Below are 23,538 nucleotides of genomic sequence, written 5' to 3'. Positions count from 1 at the left end.
TTCGGACACATCTTGAGTATGCTGCCCAGTTCTGGTCACCAATCCATAGGAAGGATGTGATTGAATTGGAGAGAGTCTAGAGGAGGTTTCAAAGTGTCTTAGGTGGGACAGAACCTTTAATCCTGTATCTGTATTTTGCCAGACACCCGAAGCCTGTGTGAGTGCACAGGAGTACAGGGTCAGTATAAGCCAGGTCTGAGAGTAGTTGGAGTTACTGCCAGTTGGAGACAGGGCCCTGTCAGCAGGGCTGGGATTTCCTGCCAGAGAATGCATTCCTTGTGAGGCGAGACAGCTACACGGGTCTGGGAGGCCTAGAAAGCAGAGGAGGCTAGTGGGTGAAGGGTGTTTGAGGGAACCTGGAAGTCTCTAGAGAGCGCAAGCTCAAGAGGCTGGAAAACAGGAAGGTGCTGCAACCAAGGCTTAGAGCGCATAAATAGCCAGTGGTCAGGGAGACCAATTAGAGCAGAGGCACTGATTACTAGAGAGCAAAGTGGCTTGGTATTTTCAGTGGTCTGTTTTGCTGAAGCTGGAAAATTTGCTGCGTGGGAAACTTTATTAAAACTTTAAATTTGTTTAGCCACTTCTCGCAAACTCACGTAGCTCTACATCGGCTGGAAGAAGTGGTTGTACCGGGGTGATGCCTGCAGCTAGAGGCATCATCCCGGTACCATTTTTAGAGCCGGCAGTCGGCTTTCGGGTGGTAATGGCCAATGTGGCTCAGGAGCCGCTCTGTTGTTACCCCAGCGAGCGGGAGTGGTAAAAAAACCTTCTGTGTGCAGTTCCTCCCCCCCCCCCCCCCTCCTAAGTACTTAGGATTTAGGGTAATTTAGAATTTTCCTAAGAAATATTGCTCTTTTAGGCATGCAACAAAAACACCAAAGTGAGCTTGCATAGCATAGTAAGTAAGGTCAGCTTTATTTGCTAAAACAACATACAGTAAATCATATACTCATAAACCCGAAATTATCTCTGCTGTCATCAAGATTCTACTAACATTAACCCTTTCAATGCTACTGTAAAAAGTATGGCTGAACAGAACCGATTGCAGCTGGCCGGCTCAGTAAAGCTAGCCATAGACAGTTCCAACCATGAAACCGGCTTCTAGATTTTTAGTGTGTGTTTGTTTTCAACTTTGCATACCTTCGATTTTTCCGGTTTTGCATAAAAGAACAAAACAAAAATGACAAATATTTATTTTTTATTATTCCTATATAGTTTTGTCTTTTAGAGTTAGCAGGAATTTTAAAAGTTATGTTGTGCGCGTTGGTATTTTTATTGACAAAAAACATTTGGGCAACCATGACAAAATCAGTAGCATTTTTATGTATTACTTCCGGAGGCCTGGTGGTGATCCCCAGTGACCAGGAGGGCAGACATCCCTCGTCAGGGTGCAGATTACTAGGCATGGTGGGTGGTGAACAGTCACTTTTATGCTTAAACAAGGAGAAGTTTATTTCTCACAATAAGGACAAAAATGGGAGAGAGCGGTAGGACACAGGACACCCTTAGTGAAAATGGCAGATTGGCAGACTCCTTAGACAAAAATGAAGAATGGGCAGACAGCAGTACAGAAAAAGAACCTTCAAGCTTAGACTGACCTGGGAGGCAACTCCTCTCCCCTGGGTCCAGTCTCCTGTAACTATCAGTACTTTGTGGCTTCAGCTGTCTCCTGAAGCAAGAGTAGGTAACTCACGGAAGATACAGGAATTCTGTGGATGTTTCCATCTTCGCTTTCCTATGCTCTCCATTATGTGGCAGAGTCACCTCTGGTACTTCATCCCAGGTCCCGATCCCTTCCTTCATGCTTCCAAGCAGTGTACAGGCTCTCCCTTGCAGAGCCCCGAGCACATGGTTAGGCCTCAGGCTTCAGGCCTACGCAGCTGCAGCTATACCTCACACACCCACCCCAGACATGGGTCTGGGTGGTAAGAGACAGATCACCTGACTTCCTCCAAATTAATAGCCTCTTCCAGCATGCTCCGCTACCAGTGTGATTGGCTGGGAGAAACATACATATTCATAACCTGATTGACTGTAATTTATCACTCTAAAGTCAAAGGCAACAGTGCCACCTACTGAAAGAAAGGAGAATTACAGCCAAACCAGGATTAGGAGGGAAATCCAATGACCACAAGACTATAAATCAGCCAGGCTATCTACCACCTAGTACAACTAAATTTACTAGCAACCCTACTTATGACAAGGGTGCTACATTTGTATTTTACATTTTCCGTGCTTTCAGAAAATGTATGTTTTTGGATAGGGGAGGATGTTTTAAAAACTCTGAAAGCTGTCAGTGAAAGCTGTTTGCAAAAATGGTCAGACAAAGCAGGGCTTTGGATTGGACCCTCTGTACTTAGAACCTACTGTCAAGCTCAAACACAAATCATTTATGAAAATAACCATCATTGAGTCTGAGTAAACAGTAACCTCCCATCGCAGAAAGAAGTTAGTGTACTCGGGCAACCTCTGTCCCATTAACCTGATTGGCAAGTGCTTCCTAAAGGATAAGCTCAATCAAATAATAAATGCACATATTTTTGCAGACAAAATATGCAATTATTTTCTTCCTGCATGAGCCTTGAAAGCTTTGAACTAGTGATCAGTAGTTTAGGGGTACAATGTCAGACTTAGGCAGACAAGCCCTGCAGCTTCCTGCTTGTACCTTTATACAGGCTGTCTGGTTGAATGCTGCAGGGTTTGTGAATGAATTATGAAAGTGCTCATCAGCACCCACGCAGTTCACACAGAACTAAAAGCTGTCAGCCATGGTGGCTGATGGTACTTGTAGTTCATTCATGTGGGCGAGATCTGAGGGGCAAGGCCATCTTTAGTATTGATTGGACCCTGGGCAAACATTTTCTTGGGGCCCCCCTGCCCCCTGCTCGCATGCAATTTTGCTCTTCACCTGCTCTGAGACATACAATAAATAGCAGCTAGACTCAAAATCAATTAATGAGAGAGAGAGAGAGAGAGAGAGAGAGAGAGGGGGGGAAACAGAGAGAGGGGGTGGGAGAGAGAGGGGGTTGAAGAGGGGGGTGGGAGAGAAGGGTCGAGAGGGGGTGAGAGGGAAGTTGAAGAGAAAGGGGAAAAGAGAAAGGGGGGTGGGAGAGAGGGGGGTGATAGAGAGACCCCCTAGCCCTGTCCCTGTATGCTGTCCCTCCTGTGGTCCCCTGTCCCAGCCCCTGTCTGTGGATAGGTGTGATGTACCTACCTCCCGCCCATCCTCGTCCCCTGGGCCCTTGGGCAAGCCTGTCGTCTTGTTGAGGTCACTGCTGGGAGCAGACAGGAGAGGAGGTTGAAGGTGTCTGAGAGGCGCCGGGATGCTGCTTCTCGGGTCAGGGTGGCGATGGAGGTCTTCTCCCTCCCAGGCTTGTGGTTGTAGCCAGCCTCATGCTGGTCACCTTCCCCACAGCCTCCAGGCCGCCCGCTCTCTCTGTGAAGATTATATACGGGGTTCGGGCATATTATCCTGCCCGCACCCCAAGGACGCCGCTGTTGGCACCTGATTGTCGGATTTAGCTCCACTGCCCTGCACCCCACCGCCACCACTGGACCGGGACTCTACATGACAAGGACAAGGGGTTCAAGGGGCAGCTGCTTTGGGGCCCTGGGCAGCTGCCCCGCTTTAAAGACGGCCCTGTGAGGAGGGGGGGGGGGTCTGGCAGAAGTAGCTGGAACATCATACAGTGTAGATCTTCCATCCTAAATACGGGCAACTCCCAAATAAAGACATACATACATTATTTCTGACCTTGTGCAACATAGCGTGAATGGGGCCTTATGGAGTAGTGAACACATTTTGGGAACTGGTTTAAAGCCATCTGATCATGATGATAAGCAGAGATAATTGTATCTTTTTGAGTATATCATTTATGTTACTTATTAAAATAAAAATTACATCACTTACTATGCTTTGCCAGCACTAATTTTTGTCTTATGACTTTGACTTAAGCCCCGTACACACGTAGCGATTGACGGCCGAACGATCGGCCGTCTTTTGTCCGGTGCTGTCCTGTCAGTTGAAAAGAGCTAAAGACTGCACACGAATTTTGTCGGCCAACAACAGCCGACTGCAGAAGTGATGTCATGTGATGGTTACCTTTCCATGTGTTTTTTCTTCTCTGAGCATGCCCAGTCTTGCTCATCTGCTGTTTGTCGGCCGAATTCTGTACTGACTGAGGAACAATCGGCCGTTCTGGTGTTGGCCAACAAAAATTTTAGAGCCTGCACACCCGATTCTGTTCGGCCGAAAATTCGCAGTCGGTTGTCGGAAGCATCATACTAACAAGCCGACAATCGGCCGATCGGTCGGTGGCCGAATATTTACGGCCGACAATTGCTACGTGTGTACGGGCCTTTATAGTGGAGACATTCTCAGTGTGCTTTAACCACTTAAGGAACGGAAGGTTTTTACCCCCTTAATGACCAGCCCATTTTTTTGCAATTTGGCACTGCGTGACTTTAACTGGTAGTTGCGCAGTTATGCAATGCTGTACCCAAACAAAATGTATGTCCTTTTTTCCCACAAATACAGCTTTCTTTTGGTGGTATTTGATCACCTCTGTGTTTTTTTTGTATTTTTTTTGCAATATAAATTAAATAAGACCGAAACTTTTGAGAAAAAATTAAATTTTCTACTATTTCTTATAAAAAATATCCAATAAACTAAATTTCTGTCATACATTTAGGCCAAAATGGATTTAGTTACATGTCTTTGATAACAAAAAAAATTTCAATAAGCGTATATATATTGGTTTGCGCAAACGTTCTAGCATCAAACTATGGTGTATATAGTGAAATTCACGCAGCTTTTACTTTCTGACTGCCTATCTCATTTCCTGAAGTGCTAAAATGTCAGGACTGTACAACCGCCCCCCGAATTACCCCAAGAAATGTCCTGAGAGGCATGTTAAGCCCATCGAATATTTCATTTTTTTGTCACAGATATTTAAAAAGTGACAAAAAAATAAAATAAATGTTTTACACAAAGTTGTCATTGTAATGGTATATTGCTCATGCATGCCATGGGTATATGTGGAATTACACCCCAAAATACATTCTGCTGCTTCTCCTGAGTATGGGGATACCCCATGTGTGAAACTTTTTTAGACTGCCAAATAGTCTCACACTTGTGGTATCCCCGTATTCAGGAGAAGCAGCAGAATGTATTTCAGAGTGTAATTTCACATATAGCCATGGCATGTGTGAGCAATATAAAATTTAAGTGACAACTCTGTGTAAAAAAAGAAAATAAAAATGTAATTTTCCCGAAACTTGTGGCAAAATTTAAAATATTCAATGGACTCAGCATGCCTTTCAGCAAGTAGCTACTTTCCAAAAAGGGGTAATTTGGGGGGTTTTTGAACTGTCCTGACATTTTATCCCTAATATTAGGAGCTTATGCCACACATCACCCACTCTTCTAACCACTTGAAGACCAAGCCTTTTCTGACATTTTTTGTTTACATGAAAAACTATTTTTTAAATACTAGAAAATTACTTTAAAGCAGAGGCCCTACTGAACAAAATGGTGGGTGTTGCAATTTTTTAAAACGCTTTTTTAAAATTCAATGCACAAATACACAAAATTTTGCCCAATTGTGTGGTAAAATATAAAAGATGATCTTATGCCGAGTACATAGATACCAAACATGGCATGCTTAAAATTGCAAAGGCCCATGCAGCGGCGACAAAATATGTAAATTGTTAAAAGCCTTTAAAAGCCTTTTCAGGTTACTAGTTTAGATTTACAGAGGAGGTCTACTGCAAGAATTACTGCCCTCTATGTGATGTTCGCTGCAATACCTCACATGCAATTGCTATTTACATATGATACCAGACCGATGCTTGCTTTCGCCTTTGCACGCAAACATGGGGGGGGGGGGGTGCTTGAATTTTTTATTCTTTTATTATTTATTTTGTTTTTTTTTTTTCATTTTGACACCTTCCTTTCTTTTTTTCTTTTTTTTTTATCATTTTATTGTTATCACAGGGAATTTAAATATCCCCTATGATAGCAAGAAGTAGTGACAGGTACTCTTTTTTGAAAGAAATGGGGTCTATTAAACTCCAGATCTCTCCTCTGCCCTTAAAGCATCTGATCATACCAAGGTTAGTATGACAAGATGCTTTGCCAATTTCCCAATGGCGCTGTTTATTTCTGGCGAAACCAAAGTCATGAAATGCTCGTAGTTTCCGGTATCTTAGGCCATAAGGAGGATTGGAGACATTCTCCAATCAGCTCTATGGTCAGCTGACGGAATCACCGGCTGCAGTCTCAGGTTACCCGGTGGGACAGGAGAGCCCGTGAAAATCGTGGAAGGCGGCGGGAGGGGGAGGGAGTGGCCTTCCCACTGCTTGTAAAAGCAGTCTAGCGGCTAATTTCTTTTACATGAAAGCCCACCGATGACTGTAAAAAAATATACCAGGATGATGCCTAAATCTGCAGGCATCATCCTGGTATGACCGCTCAAAGTCCACCGACGTACCATTACCTTGCTGGTCTTGTTGGGCATATATTGTAAGGTTCTTTTTTTCATGCAGCCTGTGGGCTGCATGAAAAAGGAGAACCTGACAGATTCCTCCATTTACATCAATCAATGTGGATGAAGAAATCTCTGCCAGAAAGTGTGTGGTATGCCTACCATTATACCTCCCGGCATCCACCCACTTCTAATGATGGGCATATATGTAATGTTCTTTTTTCGTTTAGCAAAAAGAACATAGCAGATTCCTCCATTCAGATTGATCGATGTGGATGAAGAAATCTCTGCCAAGAAAAGTGTTAAAAAATATATGGCGGAGCATAGGCAAGATTCGCCTTCTGTGTCCACCCCATCCCCTATTCTTCGCCATATATGCTTTTTTTTTTTTTTAAATGCAGTGGAGAAATCACCTCCTACAGCACTGCAATCATCGATTTATTTATATCCTGAGAGCAAACAATGTTGCTGTCAGAATAAACAAATCAGTGCTGCAGCTGATGGGCGTACCTGCAAAACAAACAATGGTTAACAATACAACACAGTAACAATAAAACATTACAGTATAATATTATACAGTCCAGTAAAACAGTAGAATGGTGGTATCTGCAAAGAAAACTATGATTATCAATGAAAAACACAGCAACAACAAAACAATACATTATAATAGCATATAGTATAGTAGAAAAGTAGAATGGTGGTATCTGAAAAGCAAACTATGGTTATCAATGAAAAACAGTAACAATAAAACATTACAGTATAGCAGTATATTATAATGTACAGTAAAACAGTAAGAACAGAAAATTAACTCAATAAAATGATAACTTTTTTGGCTTTTATGATATTTTTTTTACACTTTTTTTTGTAACTGTAAAAAAACTTTAAATGTTTCAGGCTAGGGTCTCCCAAAATGTAATAACTATTTAACATCTTTCGAGACCCTGTGTGAAAGTGTGCATTAGACTGTGCCATGCTGTACCCTATACTAATACTCTACTAGTGTGTGGTAGCGACAGAAACAGTCCCCAAAGCAGAGGCCAGGTTGACCAGGACAGGAAGGACTAAAAAAGCGGGTGTCACGCCTATATCTGCGTTTTCTACAGACACAACATCTTCTTTGGGGTGCTCTTTGGGTAGGGGTACCAGGGAAGACATCCGGAAAATGCCTCACATGCAGCCGGCTCACTGCATCTGGATTGTGAATTTGGGCCACAGCACCTTCTGGATACAGAAGGGATGTGATGATCTCTGATGCTTTATATAGCACATAAGTGTTCAGCAGAGCCAATTGGAATAAATATACAGACACTTTCTTGTACTAGGGTCTGGCCTTGTGGGCAATTAAGTATTAAGCCATGATCTGGTCATTGAAGTCCACCCCTTCCGTGTTAAGGTTGTATTCATGGACACAGAATATACTCCTTTATTGTGGCAGATAAAAATGATATTGGAACCAACCTCTACAGCTTGGCGCTCTCATTCTTTTACTCCATATTGGGGCTCCAAAAGGCATTGGAGAGCTGACACATAACAATCATTTTACCTATTTAATAAACTCTAGTCTGGAGTCTATCTATCTATATACAGTATCTCACAGTATCTCACAAAAGTGAGTACACCCCTCACATTTTTGTAAATATTTTATTATATCTTTTCATGTGACAACACCGAAGAGATGACACCTTGCTACAATGTAAAGTAGTGAGTGTACAGCAGTGTAAATTTGCTGTCCTCTCTAAATAAGTCAACACACAACCATTAATGTCGAAACCACTGGCAACAAAAGTGAGTACACCCCTAAGTAAAAATGTCCAAATTGGACCCAATTAGCCATTTTCCCTCCCTGGTGTCATGTGACTCGTTAGTGTTACAAGGTCTCTTGGTGTTATCGCTCTCACTCTCTCATACTGGTCACTGGAAGTTCAACATGGAACCTCATGTCAAAGAACTCTCTGAGGATCTGAAAAAAAAATTGTTGCTCTACATAAAGATAGCATAGGCTATAAGGAGATTGCCGAAACCCGGAAACTGAGCTGCAGCAAAGTGGCCAAGATCATACATTGGTTTAAAAGGACAGGTTCCACTCAGAACAGACCTAGCCATGGTCAACCAAAGAAGTTGAGAGCACGTGCTCAGCGTAATATCCAGAAGTTGTCTTTGGGAAATAGACGTATGAGTGCTGCCATCATTGCTGCAGAGGTTGAAGGGGTGGGGGTTCAGCCTGTAAGTGCTGAGACCATACGCCGCACACTGCATCAAATTGGTCTGCATGGCTGTCGTCCCAGAAGGAAGCCTCTTCTAAAGTTGATGCACATGGAAGCCCGCAAACAGTTAATGAAGACTAACAGATTAAGGACATGGATTACTGGAACCATGTCCTGTGGTCTGATGAGACCCAGACAAACTTATTTGGTTCAGATGGTGTCAAGCATGTGTGGCGGCAACCAGGTGAGGAGTATAAAAACAAGTGTGTCTTGCCTACAGTCAAGCATGATGGTGGGAGTATCATGGTCTGGGAACCATAAATGCCAACATGTATTGTGACATACTGAAGCAGAACATGATCCCTTCCCTTCGGAGACTAGGCCACAGGGCAGTATTCCAACATGATAACAAACCCCCAAACACACCTCCAAGACAACCACTGCCTTGCTAAAGAAGCTGAGGGTAAAGGTGATGGACTGGCCAAGCATGTCTCCAGACCTAAACCCTATTGAGCATCTGTGGGGCATCCTCCAACTGAAGGTGGAGGAGCGCAAGGTCTCTAACATCCACCAGCTCCATAATGTCGTCATGGAGGAGTTGAAGAGGACTTCAGTGGCACCCTGTGAAGTTATGGTGAACTCCATGCCCAAGAGGGTTAAGGCAGTGCTGGAAAATAATGGTGGCCACACAAAATATTGACACTTTGGGACCAATTTGGACATTTTCCCTTAGGGATGTACTCAAGTTTGTTGCCAGCGGTTTAGACATTAATGGCTGTGTGTTGAGCTATTTTGAGGGGACAGCAAATTTACACTGTTATACAAGCTGTATACTCACTACTTTACATTGTAGCAAAGTATCATTTGTCAGTGTTGTCACATGAAAAGATATAATAAAAAATTTACAAAAATGTGAGGGGTACATATATATGTAGCACCCTCCTAGGTAGGTGAAGGAAAAAGCATATAGGTGGCCCTGTCTGCATATCAGGGGGGCCTGATCATTTAGTTAGGCTGTCACATGTTTCCAGGTGTGACCTGTTGAGCCTGGGGAGTCTCCCCACAGTTTCCAATGAGGGCTCTTATTGGACAGTGGAGGAAACCTAGCTAATAGCACACCATGGCTTATGGCTATCTCAGTGGGCAGAGTTTGCCGCAATACACCCTGGGATGAGTAAAAGGTCTGAGGGTAGCATGTAACAGGGGGTCTTTGGCGGGAAGCAGAGTCCCAGTAGGAGGGTGACGGCTGTCTCTCCTCCTGTCAGCGCTAGTGAGGGTGTCCTGGGCAGTCGGCCTAGAGGATGAAGGTTGAGCTCGGCTGCAGAAAGGGATACAGAGTGCTGTGGACCGAGTGGAGCTGCTGGGCAGAAGTTTCGGGGGAAAAACAGTGTCGTGAGTACTTGAAACCGCCCAGGGGTCTGCCTAGGAGAGGAGACCACTCCAGAAGAGCAGAGGGATCCGGGAGCCAGCTAACCAGTAGAGGAAGGCTTAAGAAAGGGGGTGCTGGTGTGGGCTCTGAAGTGTTCAGCAGCAGTAGTACAAGTAGCTACCTCAGCAGGAGTGCTTAAGGGAGCTCAAAGAGGACTTCTTTATGCAAGAAAGCAGTCCAAAATCAGTTTGGAGTTAACAGGCAGCAAGCCAGCGTTAACCAGCGTCAACCGACGTTGACCGGCATCTAGCCAGCATCAAGTCAGCACCAATTAGCATTTTTCAGTTGTCCCTAGCAATTTGTGCATAGTTGAGCCAAAGGAGTAGCCCATTCATTCCCTTCTCCCATCCAAGTTCTCAATAAATACAAAAACCCAAAGATACTGGACTGGTCATTGTCTCAGTGCTCACACTTGGAGAACATGCTTAAATGTGCTGTTGTTGCTAGCGGTAACCCAGGCGGACCCATATCCAGCAAAACGGCTGGGAATCCTGCTAAATATATAAATATATATATAGGGCCGGTTCTAGCCTGTCTGATGTGTCAGCGCAGTAAAAAATGTTGGGGGGGGGGGGAGTCAGAAGGGCAGTGTATAGGATGCAGTAGGGAAGTGTACAGGGATCACAATGCAGAGGATTGGGTCAGCAGTTTTTAGGGCAGTGTACAGAGGTCATTAATTTATAGGGCAGTGTACAGTGGATTATCAGGGCAATATAACGGGGTTAGTGGTGCAGAGAACAGAGGGTCAGCAGAGCAGAGAACAGTTAGTCAGCAAGGCAGTGTGCAGTGGGTTAGCAGGGCAGAGTATGAGAGGTCATCAGGGGAGTGTACAAGAGTCAGTAGGACAGCCTACAGGGGGTTAGTAGGGCAGAAGACAGGGGTCAGCAGGGCAGGGGACAGGGGTCAACAGGGCGGAGGACAGGGGTCAACAGGGCAGAGAACAGGGATCAGCAGGATAGAGGATAAGGATCTGCAGGGCAATGTACAGGGGTCAGCAGGACACAATTCATTGTTCAGCAGGGCAGAGAACAAGGGTCAGTATGGCAAAAAAGAGGGATCACAAGGGCAGAGGAAAAGGGGTTAGCAGTGCAGAGGACAGGGGTCAGAAGTGCAGAGGACAGGGTTCTGCAGGGCAGTAGACAGGGGTCAGCAGTGTAAATGACAGAGATAAGCAGGATTGAGGACAGTGGCCATCAGTGCAAAGGACAGGCCCCCCAAATAATCTTTTCTATTACAAATAGCGCCCCGTCCCCCTTCTCTACAAAACCACCTGTAGGTTCCACCCCCTCCCACTCTCAGAAGAGGGAAATTGCTACAAGGAAATTGCTACACAAAGAAAGACAGAGCTGTGCTTTGTTCTCCCCCCTCCTGTTATAACAGCAATCCTCCATACAGTAGTGTAAAAGGGGGAGCTGCGCTAAACTGATATACCTGATGAGTGATCAGCATAAACAAAAACCATAGACTAGAATAAACCAGTGTATATCAAATCAATCAAATATCGATGGTAACCATTAGATTTGATGTAATAATGAATAGGCACAAAAGTCCATCAGATATTAAAAGTCCAAATAAAGAGGAGTGGATAGGCAAAAAGGTGTCCAGTGTGGAAAAGGAGGTCCTTCACCGCCAATATGTGCATATATCCACAATCCGTGCCGCATGCATAGGTCTCACACCAGGCTTACCAGAGCTCAATAGGAAATGAGCATGTCATACCCTCCGTCCACTGTGCAAACTGACCGGTAACAAAGGGACCTAATCAGCGTAGCAGGGAAGCCTCACAGTACCGCTGCCTCTAATCCACGATACAAAGCACTCCAAGTGGATGCAATCACCTCACAGCGATCCACGAACCCTTGAGATGATCCAATGGTGGTCCCAAAAGGAAATACAAAACTGCCACTGCCGGCACCCCCGGCTCGGAACATACAGTAGAGCAGATGTCACAGGATCGCTGGATCGGATTGTACACAGATGGTTTCATTACCCACCCCCTATGTCCTCCAAGGGCTGCTGGCATTTCCCAGCAGAAGGAAATGTGGGTAGGGGGTGGTAAACAAACTTTGTACTGTCTGATGTAACATCGCAGAGAAACACCCCCTTAACAGGATATTACAACCTCTATGCTTTACTATAGGAATGGTGTTATTTGGATGGGGAGCTGTGTTGGATTTCCTCCAGACATATTGTTTGGTGTTGAGACTAAATAATAACATTTTAGCCTCATCTGACCTCCATAAATGCACCTTGAAGATTCTGAGGCCACATGGAAAAAGGTATTATGGTCAGAGGAGACTAAAATTCAATTATTTGGCCTCAACACCAAACAATATGTCTGGCAGTAATCCAATACAGCTCACCATCCAAATAACACCATTCCTACAGTAAACCATAGAGGTGGTAATATCCTCTTATGGGGGTGTTTCTCTGCCGCAGGGACTGAAGCACTTGTCAGGATAGAAGAAATATTGATGGGGCAAAATACCATCAAATTCTTGAGGAAAACCTTCTGCCCTCTGCCAGAAAGTGGTCAATGGGAAGAAGGTTTCCAACATTACAATGAGCAAAAGCACACAGCAAAAATGGCCACACAGTGGTTGAAGGAGAAAAAGGTGAATCTCCTTGCATGGCTTAGTCAGAGCCCAGACTTAAGCCTAGGTTCACACTGGGGCCATTTTGAAATTGTGCAAATTCAGCTGAACTCGCACGATTTCAATCCGCTATTTCAGTGTGACTTTGGGGGTGATTTCAAAGACATCTGTGCGGGTTTCCGCACAGATGTCTATGTAAATTGCCCCCCCCCCCCAATTTGCCAAAAGTAGTACAGCAACTACTTTTGTGAATTGGAGCGGCACCGCAAAGTCAGCCTCGCACAGATTCGGACAGTGCCATTGCCAGCAAACGCCTCCGATTTGACATGTCAAATCACATGTCAAATCAGACCAATGTGAACGTGGGCCCAACCCCATTGAAAATCTGTGGAATGACAAATTTAACTGAACTTGAGCAGTTCTGCAAAGCAGAGTGGGCAAATATTGCAGTCTAGATGTGCAAAATTAGTAGAGACATATCCCAACAGAATAAAGGCTGTAATTAAAGCAAAATCTGGTTCAACAAAATACTGACATAAGGGGGGTGATTCTTATTCCATCTCAGTGATTTGGTTTTTGAATTAAATGGTGTTATATGTTTCACTTGGATGTAATAAGTTGCACTAGCAAATACAGCTGGATAAAACCAAAACTGTGTCTGTCTTTGTCTCAGGCTGCAAAGCAACAAAATGTGATTATTTTAAATGGGGGAATCCTTTTCTATACCCACTGTATATACTTAATGCGTAAGTCCACCTCAACACTAAAATCGCTACATCTAGAGACATCCACGATCTAACACTAACCTATCTAGCGTGTAGAAAGAAATCACTATATATATATATATATATATATATATATATATATACCTTTTTTAAGCCAGTCTCCAGCGGTGGAAGCTCTGCAGAGGAGATAGCCGACAGCGGCTGTTAAATTTTTTGGGAAGGGACGTCACCCAAAGAGCTACTATGGGGCTTCCATTGTCAGCTGCCTCCTCTGCACCTGCCTACACAGCGACGCCACCGCTGACAGCTCAGCATGGAATCAGACGGGAGTGGCTTCAAAAAAAGTATGTATTCTGATTTCTTCTTTACAGGGCTAGATAGGTTAGTCTTAGATCGTGGATGCCTGCAGATGTATGATTTTAGTGTTAGGGTGGACTTCCCCTTTAAGTCTTCCAGTAGCTTCAAAGACATACAGTCATTAAAGCCTGTAAATGAATACTTACAGATGTCTGAATGATGTTAGCAAGCATAAGGTGGTACATTTATTTTTTTTTTTTATGTACTGTATACAACACTAAATACATTTTTTATCAAACTGGATAAAGAGATTGTTGTCTTTGGAATACTCAGGAGCCATATATATGAGTATGTCTCTATAACTAGGAATAAAAACTTCAAAGAGGTTCTAACCCTTCCCCTTTTTACTGACAGATTTACCATCACTTTATTTTCTGACAGGTACAATTTCCAAAGCAGGGTTAAGTACAACAGTAAAAAACTGCCAGAGCTTCTAAACTTCTCCTACTAAAATCTTTAACTCGTATTAATGGTAAATCTGTAAAATCATACATCCATTTCCACATTGTATTTCAAAAATTTCTTGCCTACTCCTATTACTGTGAATGATCTTGAAGCTTGTACACATATACTTCCTTAAATTCTGTGATACATTTTCACTGTGCCCTATGGGCAAGCACTGCTGTGTCACACATCTCACAGAGCCTGCCTTCTTGTAGCACTACTCCCTTGGGAGCTGCTGATTACCGGTTCCCCTGGGTTACCATTAGCAGCAGCACAACAGTTCAACATTTTCCAAGTGATTTTTGGCTCGGTCAGGAAACAGTCTAGGAGCTTTGGTTTTTGTATTTTTATTGAAAACTTGGATGGGAGAAGGGAATGAGTGGGATACTCCAACTTATATAACTATGCACAATTAGCTGGGACGACTGAATAATGCTGAGTGCAGCAAGGCCGTTGCTTCACTTTGTCAGTAGCAGTGAAGTAGTAAGAAATGAACTGTCTGAGGTAAACTGTACTGTACTGCAGAACAATCTTCAGGGCCCTTCCTGGCACCCCCTTTGTTCCTATTTTTCAGGGTAAACTACACCGCGCCCCCTTTACTGTTACACTTTCTGTGTGAGCTAGCTTCTTGATCCCCCTGACTCTTCTGGAGTGGTCCCCCTTCCTGGGCCAGACCCTTTGGCAGGTCCCTCAGTACTCACAGACACTGTTTTTCCCTAGAGACTCTGCCAGCAGCTCCAGCGTCAGCACTCTGGATCCTCTGCCGCTCAGCTCCACACCTGGTTCACTAGGCCGACAGCCTAATACCACCTTCCTCACACCTTGCAGGTGGAGAGACCAGCCGTCTGCCTCCTCCTGGGACTTTGCTTCCTGCCAAAGACGCCCTGTCACATGTCCCCTCCGTATTAATGGTAAATCCCAGGATGCATTGCAGGAATGCCCTCCCACTGGGACTGCCATAAAACCCGATGTGTAACTGGCTAGGTTTCCTCCACTGTCCAACAAGCTCCCTTATTGGATACAGTGGGGACACTCCCTCAGACCCAGTGAGTCAGACCTGGAAACATGTGACAGGCAAACTAACAGATCAGGCTCCCCTGATAAGCAGAAGGAACAAATATATGCTTTTTCCTAGCACTTACGTAGGTGGGTGCTACATTCGGAACTACAGAGGTGCTGGGAGGAGGAGTTTCAGGAGGCAGAGTCAGTACTGGAATCACTGCTTGCTGGCAGCAAGGTACCATGGGATATATAGTCCCTAGGAATTGAAAGTAAACAGCAGAGAAGAACCTGTAAAGTATACAAGGAAAGCAGTAAGGTGTGGAAAGAAATAGCTAGCAGACAGGCAGCACTGCACTCACAACATAAAAGGAGATATTTTAAGTAAGCTTATATTGGATTAAAAGTATACCTATTGTTTGTATTGCTATTGTAATGCTGATGTTATAAAAGGAAAATGCATGCTGTGGTCATAGATTTCCATTAACACCAAATACAAACTGCTATTATTAGAGGAACGAGGAATGGTGATGTCAGTTTGGAAGAAGAAGTGACATGTTATTCCCAGAAGTCTAATTACTTTGCTACATAATGTCTTCCCTACTCATCAAAGGACTTAGTAGTATTCAGTGCGATGCTGAATCAGCTCTCTACCAATATTTAAAAGTAATCCTCCTGTAGGAAATTGTGGTAATGATATTAGCCATGTAGCCCTTGACATTTCTATGAAGCTAACAGTAAACATGGTGGCAAAGGATAAAACAGATTGGCATCTCCCTGTTAGCTGGAAAATAATAGTACAATACTACAATAAATAATAACTGGACACAGCGGAGTTAAAATGCTTTGTGAACAGCATTAACCTAAATCTGACATTTGAGAATTATTACCTACTGATAAAGATGAGTGAATTATTCAGTGAGCTGGTAGATCTGATGAATCACAATACTCTCAAATAGAAAGGTGCCAAATTTTCAGAAGATTCAACAAAACATGATGCGGCATGGCTGCTAGATTTAAAACAATGCAATTTTCTGCAATTCAAATGAATAAACAAGAATATATTCTGGTTTTCTCATCTCTTACTTTCTTCCAATAAAACTCTCTCTAAATGTATCTGTATATTGTAACAGAGAGTAATAATTCTCTTACACGTTAGTCTTGTGGCAGACGGTGCTCTGGTGTTTTTCTCTCCCATTTCAGACTGTGGGCAGGCCCTCAACACCATGATCAACCAGGCGGTGGTAGCTAGTAAATAAAAATAAGCTGCGCTAATGAGAACTAATGATGGGTATGTGCAATACACCAATCACAATAGTATTAGAGTGAGTATAGAAATTCACCCAAATAATATTAAATTGCAATAAATGAGCACCAAGTGCCAGGTGGGCAACAAAAATAGTGAATATGTGTATATCTGATGACCACTAAATCACAAACATATGAATAAGTGAATAAACCTAAAACAATAAAAACAGAAACCCAAGGTAAGAAAAAAAAATCAATCATAATATTGCCCTGATAATATGTTCATTTCTTTTTTGAGTCTCATGTTTCCTATACGGCAAGCTATCCCACCTATGCTGTGATATTGTTATGATAAATGCCTGTGTGGATCACAGATTAGCCTGATGTCATATCCCTCCAGCTGGTGCCTTTATAACCAATAATATAATAAAATTAAAGTTTTTAACCTGGATCCCACTATAAACTCTTAAGAGCTCAGTTAGACGGGCATTATATATATTATATCGGACGAATATTTTCTGCATGAAAGAAAGGTTCTTGCTGGTAGAACTAATATATCCCGCACAAAGAACATGCCTAAAGTACTCATTTATGCATGTACGCACATAAAATCTGCAGATCTATAAGCATAGGATCTGCAGCTGTGTCCTACTAACGCAGTACACGTGTTCATATATAGATGCAGCTGTGTGTATGGGCTCATTAATTACTAAAGTGCTGTGTTTAGATGTGTAAAAATCTATCTGCTATACCAGTTGTGTCAAACCCAATTTCATCGAGGGCCACATCAGCATTATGGTTGCCCTCAAAGGGCCGGCTGTATCTGGAAGACTAGATGTCCAGAGCACCCCACTCCCCCTTACATCAGATGTAAAGAGCCCCCCATTATCAGATGTGAAAAGTCCCCCACCTTCCCTTACATCACAGTGCACCTTCTTTACCTTGTGCTTCTTCCTGGAAGAAGCTGGGGATGGAGCTGGGAAGCAGAAAGTGCAGGGTCTGGAGGAGGACCAGAGAAGGGGGCTGGAGTTTGCTGAGACCAGGGGAGGCAGAGATGAGGTGGTGCTGCAGCAGAACAGGAAGGTACAGAATCTGTATTAGGAGTTCTGTCGTCCTCTCTGCTGCCGACTGCTGAGACAAGGTAGGGACAGAGATGAGAGGGTAGCAGCAGGAGAGGTGCGAGGGCCACATTAAATGGCCTGGAGCGCCACATTCGGCCCGCGGGCCTTGTGTTTGACACCCGTGTGCTATACAGTACACATCTAAATGCAGCATTTATTTCTGCCCAAGTGAATGGGCTCCTAACCACACTGATCCTACTTAATACCATTCTTATTCCTTGTGTGGCTATGAAAGTATATGAGCCCTGTTATTATGTATTAAATAAAACATATTATTTTTTTTTTTTTCCAACAAAAATAAAACATATTAATACCTATTAGCCCAGTAGCACAGCCATCCAAGAAGCCAACGATCTTCACTTCTTCATGGGTATAGTACTTACATACAACTTGATATTTCTAACCCCACAGCATTATAATAGGCTACTGCTTGGTTCTGCCATCTGAATAATACCATGGATTTCCAAAATAGTTCTGTTTAACCATTTCACTGCCCAACCCTGTGCTTCACTTTTAAACTTAGCTGGCCAAGCCATTTTTGCAATTTTTCCTTTGCTTTTTTTTTCCCCCCTTACAGCTTTCAGAGTTTGTTATTTTTGCAAAAAATACACTAAAATCATTATTAGAAGATAAAAACACAGCACATTTTACAAAATTCCTACTAAATATAAAATCTAACCTGTATTGAGTTATTAAATAACCACTATTTGTAAATTTTTGGTTGCACCTTTTTGCGAAATGGTGAAAATGGAACATATTTAAAAATGGAAATATCCTAGAGGTTTTCATTGTTCCCTTACCGTTTTCAGAGTTTGTTTAAGACCCCCCCCCCAAATCATATTTTTTCTGAAAGCACATGACCTGTATATTAAAAAGAGGGAGCTACTAATTTTAACGCCCTGCGATATTTGTGAAAATGCCTTTCAAAACTATATATTCGATAAAAATTCTCTAAATTAATTTTTAGCAGATATAAACACTAGGGATGATCGAACGTTTCAGGTCGGCCAGCGGTTTGACCCGAACACTGGGTGTTCGAAATTCGGCCGAATTCTGAACTTTTTGCAGTAAAAGTTTGGAATTCGGTCACCAGAACCGCCCGAAATGCAATGGGTCAGGAAGTGGGCTTTAAAAGCCAGTGATTGGCCCAGAAACGTCAGTAAAAGCCAACGAGGGGGCAGGAGTCTGCTAGGAACGTGATTGGAGTGACTACGGGGACCAGAGGCCAATCAGGAGTGAATATGCCCCCCAGTATATAACATAGCCCCGCCTAACCTCTAGCACTGTAATACAGAGGCTTTTGAAGAGAGTAGAAGCATTTGTGTTTCTCCTGCTTTGTTACAACGTTTGCTGCATTGCTTGTAAAGCTCCCGTGTCATTTTACAATTATCTTCTGCTGTATGGAGCTGTTCTTTTAGTGTGAGGAAAGGGATATGCAGTGTAGTTAGGGTACTATATACAACTATAGTTAGATTCAATAATCTAGTTTTTGTAGGGATACTTTTAAGTGTCAGGGTTCCGTCTAGTGAGCACGTTGCACTGCTGATATATCTACAGCAGGTATACGTGCTTGCTAGTCAGCTATTGTGCAAAATACCACACCCCTTACAGGAAGCACATGGTGACCCCACTCTGCCATGTCAGGGTGACCGTAGTTTAGGGTGACCTGACTCTGCCATGCCAGGGTGACCCCACTCTGTCATGTCAAGGTGACCGTAGTTTAGGGTGACCTGACTCTGCCATGCCAGGGTGACCTGACTCTGCCATGTCAGGGTGACCGTAGTTTAGGGTGATCTGACTCTGCCATACCAGGGTGACCCCACTCTGCCATGTCAGGGTGACCGTAGTTTAGGGTGACCTGACTCTGCCATGCCAGGGTGACCCCACTCTGCCATGACAGGGTGACCGTAGTTTAGGGTGACCTGACTCTGCCATGCCAGGGTGACCACACTCTGCATTGTCAGGGTGACCGTAGTTTAGGGTGACCTGAATCTGCCATGCCAGGGTGACCCCACTCTGCTCCAAACTACGCGTTTCGGAGCATGCGCTGGATGCCGGGTTCGGGCATGCGCACTCCTTTTTCAAGTGTCCGGAGTGGAGGGGGGAAGTAGAATATATAGGCAACAGTGGGGCGTGTATTTACTCTAAAAGCGACAATATCTGGGGCAAAGTTAAAGCGGCAATATGTAAGATTTTGGTACCTCTGGTACCCTTATTTTCCACTTTTCTTTCAAATATGCGTCCCACCTTTCTAATTAGGTGGTACGCATACACCTTTAAGACGGATGACGTCATCGCCGAGCGCCGCAGAGCGGCTATTTCAACCGCCGGCATTCTCTCTCACATCGTTCGTTCATCCTGTCGTGTGTCCACATGCTTACAAGCTTGCCTTGCTACCGGAACCTCCAGCTATTCTCTTTTACTTGGAAACAGACCGGAACCTCGCTACCGATCCCTGTATCTCGCTACTGGATCACTCCCTTACTACTGGACCCTGCTACTACTAACTTTACTAGTGATAAGTACCCCACAGGGGAATCCTCTATAACCTTACTTACACTATCTACCTCTGCACATAAAGACTGTTACTATCTATGCATACTAATTCTATCATCTGCATTGTTACATAGATTGCTAGCTCTTGAGTCTACTACCATCTATCCTTGCACTGGGTTAGTCTATCCTGTATTTGTCATCTGCTGTCCTTACCACCTGTTACCATACTCGATTACTAACCTATCTGCATTCTACCTAATACCATCTAATACTCTCCTGAACATTTCTATCAAGTGCTTGCCATCTCTGTCACTGTTCACACCTGTCCCTTCAGCACATCATCTTCATACTGTTATATACATCCTATCACTCCAGGAACATCTTATTGAGTGTGTATATCTGTATGCTGAAGCTGACAGGCCCACAGTGATGAGTCTGGAGAGTTGGATCTGGTTATTCAACACATCTCTACATGACTACTGAGTGGAGATTCTGCAGCTGCAAATCCAGCCTACTACAAAAACGCAGGAGCGTTACAGATTGAACGAACCTAAAAAATGGATTCAGCAGAATTACCCACTCAAGTGACACAATTAACACAACAAGTAAATGCATTAATGCTTGCTCTTACTGAAGTAAAAGAAGAAAATCAGACTCTGATACAGCAGGTAACCCGTCTTTCACGGCTCACTGCTGCTCAACCCCCTGAACCTAAAATAAACCCTCCTCTAGTGTTTACAGGTGATCGGAAAAAATTTTGTGAATTCAAAAACGCATGTCAATTACTTTTTTTGTTAAAACCTCGTACATACTCTACTGATCAAATTAAAGTCTGTACCGTTATCTCATACTTAACGGGTGATCCACGGGCCTGGGCAGACTCTCTCTTTGAGAAAAATGATCAGCTTCTGAACTCCTATTCTTTATTCCTAGCAGAACTCGCTAGTTTATATTGGCACTTTTCCACTGCAAGTACCGGCTCGTACCGGCTCGGCTCTACTCGGCCCTGCTTGGCCCGGTTTGCTTTTCCACTGCAGTACCGCATGGTATAGTGTCGGAACGGTTCGGTACGGTATAGGTTTGCTTTTCCACTGTGTATAGTACTGATAAGTTGTGGGCAGGATTACTCTGTAGTTGCACCGCCTCTACTGCCGTGACATCATCTTAAGGAGACACAGCAAGGAGACACAGCAATGGAGCCTATGGAGGGAATGGTGTTCCTGATTCTCGGCATGTGGATTCTTTTCACCACTCGGCGAAGACTCTTTTTACAAAGGAGGCTGATGGCAGCAAAGCTAAATACTGCAGAAAAAAACAAGAGAGTATGGGAACTCCTACAACAAAGTAAAGATGATGATGACAGGTTTGCTCAGCGGCGCACAAGGGTAAGCTTTAGCACTGTTTTTGGCACTTTTCCACTGCAAGTGCCGTGTTATGTGTGTGTTATGTGTGTGGTATGTGTGTGGTATGTGTGTGTGTGTGGTATGTGTGTGTGTGGTATGTGTGTGTGTGGTATGTGTGTGTGTGGTATGTGTGTGTGTGTGGTATGTGTGTGTGGTGTGTGTGTGGTATGTGTGTGTGGTATGTGTGTGTGGTATGTGTGTGTGGTATGTGTGTGTGGTATGTGTGTGTGTGTGTGTTATGTGTGTGTGGTATGTGTGTGTGGTATGTGTGTGTGGTATGTGTGTGTGGTATGTGTGTGTGGTATGTGTGTGTTATGTGTGTGTGTTATGTGTGTGTTATGTGTGTGTGTTATGTGTGTGTGGTATGTGTGTGTGTGGTATGTGTGTGTGTGTGTGTGTGTGTGTGTGGTATGTGTGTGTGGTATGTGTGTGTGGTATGTGTGTGTGTGGTATGTGTGTGTGTGTGGTATGTGTGTGTGTGGTATGTGTGTGTGTGTGGTATGTGTGTGTGTGTGTGGTATGTGTGTGTGTGTGGTATGTGTGTGTGTGTGGTATGTGTGTGTGTTATATGTGTGTGTGATATCATTTGTTAAAATGAGTATTCTGTGTATTTCAGATCCTTATGCTGCAAAGTCGCCGCCACAGACCTTCTGTTTGGACTGTAAACCGAGCTTCTGATTGGTGGGATGCCATTGTTCCCAATTTTACAAACACTCAGTGGCTGGAGAACTTTCGAATGTCAGAAGAAACATTTGCCTACTTGTGCAACAAAGTGCGTCCAGTGATGGAAAGACATGACACAAACTTTCGTGTTTGTGTTCCTTTAAAGAAGAGAGTAGCCATTGCACTGTGGAAGCTCGCAACTGGCTCTGAGTACAGAAGTGTTGGACATCTGTTTGGTGTAAGCATAACAACTGTTTGTCGATGTGTCCATGATTTCTGTGCAGCAGCAGAGATTTTGTTGGTACCAGAACAAATTCGTTTTCCAGATCAGGAGAAGTTTAAAGAAATAGCTGCCTACAATGAGAACAGGTGGGGGCTTCCACAGTGCATTGGTGCTATTGATGGATCTCACATACCCATCATAGCACCACAGGACTATCACTGTGACTATTTCAACCGTAAAGGCTGGCACTCCATCATCCTTCAAGGTGTTGTTGATGGAAAGGGACTCTTCTGGAATGTTTTTACTGGGCTGCCTGGAAGCATGCATGATGCTCGGGTTTTGAGACTGTCCACACTGTGGGATCTGTTAATTCGTGGAACACACAAACCAACTAACACTAGAAACATTGGTGGTGTGAATGTTGGCTACTACATCCTAGGAGATTCTGCCTATCCCTTGCAGCAGTGGCTCATAAAACCATTCAGTGACACTGGACGGCTGACAACAGAACAGCAGGTGTACAACATGAAAATCTCCAGAGCACGTGTAGTGGTAGAAAATGCATTTGGTAGATTAAAAGGAAGATGGCGTTGCCTTATGAAAAGAAATGACTGTGCAGTTGACCTTGTGAAATGTATGGTCCAGACTTGTTGTGCACTACATAACCTTTGTGAGAGTCATGGAGAAGCCTATGAGAGTTCATGGGATTCACCTTCTGTACCAGAGCCTGTAGTGGCACTGGCACAGGCTGTAGAGGAAGAGGGCAGGGATGTACGTGAGGCTCTGATGCGTTACTTGAATAGTTGACTCCTGTCAAGCTATAGCAAAAATAGTTCCAAGTATAATGTCTAGCTTCCCTTTTTTTTTTTCTTTTAACGTGCTTTAATTATTCAAGGGGTTGTGGTATGGTGATTTGACCGATCATCAGCACGGAAGGTGAGAAGGCTTTATCATCACCACCGAGCATCGCTGCTGACCACAGCACTTGCTACTGTATACCTGCTATGTCAAGTTGGTAAGCTGAAGGAATGTGTACAGTAGCAGGTGGTGTGGTCAGCAACGATGCTCGGTGCTGATGATAGCCTTCTCACCTCCCGTGCTGATGAACTGTCAAATCACCATACCACAATAAAAAGTTTGTTTTAAA

General features: G+C 43.8%; 1 protein-coding gene across 1 annotated transcript; it reads left to right on the top strand.

Annotated features, from left to right (window-relative positions):
- Positions 1-21,334: 21,334 nt before the first annotated feature.
- On the top strand, positions 21,335-23,198 carry LOC309560529 (uncharacterized protein; the record flags this gene model as incomplete). Its single annotated transcript, XM_082264160.1, has 2 exons — positions 21,335-21,487; positions 22,122-23,198. 2 exons carry the CDS (start codon positions 21,335-21,337, stop codon positions 23,196-23,198), a joined length of 1,230 nt encoding a protein of 409 aa, XP_082120286.1.
- Positions 23,199-23,538: the final 340 nt, after the last annotated feature.

This window comes from Pelophylax lessonae, assembly GCF_965119305.1.
Source record: "Pelophylax lessonae genome assembly, chromosome: 7".
Lineage (NCBI taxonomy): Eukaryota > Metazoa > Chordata > Amphibia > Anura > Ranidae > Pelophylax > Pelophylax lessonae.
The sequence above is the reverse complement of the archived record's forward strand: the minus strand, read 5'-3'. Positions and strand labels throughout refer to the sequence as shown.